At 39.6% G+C, this 5107-nt stretch overlaps 1 protein-coding gene across 1 annotated transcript in view; it reads left to right on the forward strand.

The window, feature by feature from the left end:
* Positions 1-3994: 3994 nt before the first annotated feature.
* The window catches only part of LOC103132339 (neuronal acetylcholine receptor subunit alpha-7-like), a 34602-nt gene continuing 33489 nt past the window's right edge, over positions 3995-5107 (forward strand). The window contains exon 1 of the mRNA XM_007544129.2: positions 3995-4485. Within this exon, the coding sequence (XP_007544191.1) occupies positions 4416-4485 (70 nt within the window). The 5' untranslated portion in view covers positions 3995-4415. The remainder of the gene's footprint in view (positions 4486-5107) is intronic.

Here is a 5107-nt window from a genome sequence, read left to right on the forward strand (position 1 = left end):
TAAGACTCCTGCAGATCCTCATTCATCCAGAGTAAGGATTCATCTCTGCTTGTGTGAGCTGGAACTGTGCAGAGAGTCTTCTCTGATGCTGCTGTACAGTTGCTGCAGCAGCAACCAAGAATAGACTGAAGGGGAATCACACAGATTTCTTGGGGAAATTTCTGGACATACAGAAACGCAAAGTTTTCACTCCTTTTGATGTCAAGTAACTCTGCGTGTTTAATCTGAAGTGTGATTATGATAACATTAAAATGGTTGTTTCAAGTTGAGAACAGCATGTATTTTGTCTCGTCTCTTCTTTCACACAGCAACAACTTAAGGCACATTTTACTTAACTTGACAATCGTATCATTCACCGCAGATTCTGGAACAAATTCTAAAATATTTCCTGGCTCTGATTTTTGGAGCAGTTTAACACTTGATGCCAAAAAAATAATGAGCTTGAAACTTTGGCTGCCTCTGCTTTGTAGCTATAAATCATACTTTGGCTTTTTAGACATTAATGGACTTATTGATTGGAAATAGATTTTTTTTTCTTCAGATTTCTCACTTGCATAGACCTACGTCCTGAGCAGAGCTGCTATTAATAAAGTTCACCATAGCAGCAGATTCTCCACAACAGTAAGAACATAGAGCTATGACATAAACATGATAGGTGAGACACAATCATGAAAAAAAAATGATTAAAAATAACAATTCGGTTTTATATTTCTATGAACTGAACAGTTCTGTTGTATTTGTTGCTGCCTCTTGACCAGGACTTTCTTGGAAAAAAGATTGTTAATTTCAAGTGGTTTTTATCTTGTAAAATAAAGATTAAATACATAAAAAATAACACCTTATTTTACACAATAAGTTCATAAAATTCACTTTCGGAGAATAAGACCTTGAACGAGGGATTGGCATGTCTTTACTACATGCAAGCAACTGTGTGGCAGTCATGCGAGGAAAAAAGTTTGTTCTGTCCTACTAGCACAAACATAAATAATTTGATAAGCTTTCCTGGAGCTTTAAACTGAAACTGTGTGCTGGTGAGATGAGACTAAGTTTGAACTTTTTACACTAAAGCTGTATTAGACATCAGCAAAGGTTACGTATTTCTATCATGAAGTATGGTGAAGGACTTGTCATGATGTACAAATGCTAATGTTCTAAAGGCCTTGAATGAGGGATTGGCAGTCTTAAACTCTATGAAATAGAAGAATGTGTTAAATTAAAATCTAGAGGTCTCATCAGTACAACTTAAAAGACATTGTCATTCGGTTTTCTTTTACAAGATGTGACCAAATCAAGACAGAAATGGCTCAGAAGACAAAAAAGATAAACCTTGTTGAATGATCTTCTCAGACTCAAATTCTAAAACTCGTAGGATTCCCTGACATGAAGAGAAAGAGACAACGCTGATCAAAGATGTGTCTGTCTGTTAAATGTTAAAGACTAAGTTGTACAAAGTATTGACAGCAGAATAGCAAATTCTATTCAATTTGATCACTTTGACAATAAAAGTAATTGAAAATCTGGTATTTAGTTTTTTTAAGAGGTAACATATATATGTTAGTTTGATTTTTAATCCTTCTCCGGTCTGTTTGTTTGAGGTCTTATATTCATCTTTACAAGGGTTGCCAACACAGCTGAATCATGAAGGTGCCCTGGAGGGCTAGATTTATAACGTGAGCTCAAGGCCAGCATGCTACTTGATTACAGGTGTGATAAAGCAGGACAGAGGTCTCTTAAATCACAGAAGACAGCAGACATACAAGTCAACAAAGTAAGTAAATAAATAAATGGTCACAAAAGAAACAGTCAAAGTAAAGCCCAGGTCCCCTCAGGCTTAAAGCATCTTTAAAGGGCTACGGTGACAGAGCTACACACATTCAACACGACTTTCAGAGAGCAACAGAAACAAATACAGGAGATAGGAAATATATGGAGATAGAGGATTTGTAAACTGAGGGGGAAAAAACAAGCAGGAGATGGCGAGAGTGTCAAAAACGCTGCAGGTGTTCCTGTATTCATCCAAGGTCATCACCAGTGCTTCCAGGCAGAGCTGCAGGAATGCAGAACAGAGAGATGAAAAGGAAACAGAGAGATGCAAAGCTGTGAAGGGGGGAAAGAGAAAACAAAAGCAACAGGTGCGAAGCAAGTGTGCAGAGATAAAGATAAGAGAAAGCCTGAGAAAATGAGAAAGGCAAGCGAACAGGGGAAAGAGGCAAAAGGAAGGAAAGGTGATAGAAATACTGAACATTCTGGAACAAAATCCACAGCAGAAACATGTGTTTGTCTTTTGACTCGTCTGCGCTGACACATCGCATCGCAGCTACCTGTAGGCATTTATTAAAAATTGATGTCAAAATGGAACCAGAACCACAGCCTCCAAGCCTGTCCTCTTGATTTGGATCACTCCCAGACTGCTGAAGCTTCACATTCTAGCTCACCAGAGTCTACGAAGTCAGTTGATGTTTTCACACAGGTGTCCTTTTATAGCACAAAAATTGCGTGACAATTGACGTAGGAACGTAACGTCTGCTACAGTTTTTGCTTTCAGTGTCACTGACCACGATATGGGGTCACCAGCCAGGAGAGGAAGAGATTGAACAGTGTAGCTAACTGAGTTTCATTTACAGCTCTGTGACAGATTGGTGACCCGGACAGAAAGCATCCTGCCTCTCGCCCAAAGACCAGAGGCTCCTGGTGACCCTGGATTAAATGGGTATGAGAAATGGATGGATGGATAGTTGCCATAATAATTTCAAATAAATCTTCACCAAGCGTACTACAACACCTAGAGGTACACTCCCAACAGAATCTGCATCCTTCAAGACCTTACCTTTATGCCATTTAAAACTTAATTATTATTTTTCCTTTAGTTTCTTTTGAAAATCCTGGCCAAACAGGCTGGGGGTTTCGCATTTGGGTTTGGCCATATCCTTCCGTGTTTGTGTTTCGTCTTTGCTAGTGGCCTGATCACTTTCCTTTACTCTTCATGTCTTGCTGTACCCATTTCATTCCTTTGTATTAGTTTCTTTGTCTGTTTTTATGTGTTGTTCTTGGTGGGTTTGGATTTTGTTTCTTAGATTGGTGCTAAACTTTTCCCCTTTGACTTGTTGCTTCTGTATGTGTCAATTCTTTTCCAATGCTCATCATTCATCTCTTGTTGCTGTTCCCTGTCTGCGATCCATGTTCTGTTCTCACTCTGATTCCCTTGGATCACTTGGATCCTGTTTCAAAACTAAAAGTTGAAAGTTTATTGTAATAAACTTTCAACTGTAAATTTTCTTACAACCGATTACGCCATAACATACACTACAAGGCTAACGTTTTTGTTTTTATTATTATTATTATTATTATTTTCATTTGGTAGTTTGGTGTGGATCTCGAGACCTGGGTCAGGTTCTCCTCCTGTTCAGCTCAACTGAACCACCTTATAGGTTTTATAGTAAACTAACAATGACTTAAACTGACTATATGATCATCTGTTTTCCCTATAATGATCATATAAGTCGCTTCAAAGACTTGAAATTTCTATGATGGGAAGTTCTGCAAAGTTACAAAAAGTTTCCATCAACATTATATTAGACATTTACTGTACATTTTTATGACACAAGTGTTTTTTGTTCACTGTTTTCTAGACAGTCATTGCATTACTTGTCATTGCACTACATTGGGTCAGACAACTGCAATTTTTCAATTGACTTTCCAAGAAAAAAAAAACAAAAAAACAAATGCAATTGGCGGTGCAAGTAGGAAAGACTAGCCAAATCTACTAAAATGTGGGTGTACCTTTTTAAACTTTATTTCTCTCATTTGTGTAAAACATAAAATATCAAATCGGCAACAGAAAACAGTTCAATTATTCCTGGTCTTATAATGAATCTGGAGCATGAGTAAAAATAAATAAATAAATAAATAAATAAAAAGTTTCAAGGTTAGTTAGACTGAAGGGGCGTGGCCAGCCCCTCTGATAGAGAGCTATTGAAATTATGCAGATTCAGCAGCGCTCACTCTGAAAGTCACCCTGCATTAACAAGCCTAATGTGGCCGGAGGTGACAAACCTGAGGAAGTTTGCAGGATTTCGCTCACCTCCGAATATCTGATATGTAAAATAAATAAATAAAAATCTGAGCGCAGGAAGAGAGAGGGGGAGAGAGAGATAGAGAGAGAGAGAGAGGGCAGCTGGATTCAAAGTGACTTTTGAAGTGACAGTCGACCCAAACACGAGAAGACAGACGTCCTGCGTGTGAATGTGCCTGCGTGTCCGCGTCTGCCAGAGCATCCGACGAGGAGGACCGACACCGAGCGGAGAGAGAGCAGCACCAGCAGTCTGTCAAGGCTCCTCTCCTTCCAAGTTCGGCATTTCCAGCGGGCTTCAGGGGACTGGGGGGTGGGGGGGGGGACTTCCCGATCTGAAGCTGCGATGGAGCTTCGGAAGAGCAATGGATCTGTGTTGCTTGGAGTTTACCTGTGGGCGACGTTTTACTATCAAGGTGGGTTGCTGTCTCCTATTCAGGCCACGTTTGTTAAAATGCTCGTGTTCCCCTGTTGTTTCGCCTGGGTGGCAATGTCTCTGAGAGGTGAGAGCTGCTGTCCTCTCATGCCAGATGTGGCCACATCTGGCATGAGCGACACGTACCCAAGGGGTATCCTGTGGGTTTTTACGGTCGATGGTTTTGTCATTGTTTTTCAGTCAGAAAGTAATTCCTACATAGATTACTCTTTACATTTTTTTTCCCCGTCGTTCTTCATTGAATTTTACTCCATAGGTTTCCACAGCTTAATTGTTGAGAAGCAAATGTCATATATTAAGTTTGTGGATCAGTGTGCTTAAAAACCTGTGAGTCCCCGCAACATCTGCCTCTCAATATGGAGGACGTCCCGCAGGTGCTTAGAGTTCATGAGGTCTGTCGTTATGATCTGCAGCTGTTTATCCGATTCAAAATGCTTTACCACAGGCTACATCATCATCATCATACTGTCATTGCACAGACAGTAACAAATTGTTAAACAGAAATAAACACTCCATATACAACCACACACAAACCCGAGCATTGTGAGACACTGAATGTTTTGGTGTGTCTAGTACAACTCGAAATAATAATAACAAATAAT

The sequence above is a fragment of the Poecilia formosa genome, unplaced genomic scaffold (genome assembly GCF_000485575.1).
Source record: "Poecilia formosa unplaced genomic scaffold, Poecilia_formosa-5.1.2 Scaffold11, whole genome shotgun sequence".
In the NCBI taxonomy this organism is placed as follows: domain Eukaryota; kingdom Metazoa; phylum Chordata; class Actinopteri; order Cyprinodontiformes; family Poeciliidae; genus Poecilia; species Poecilia formosa.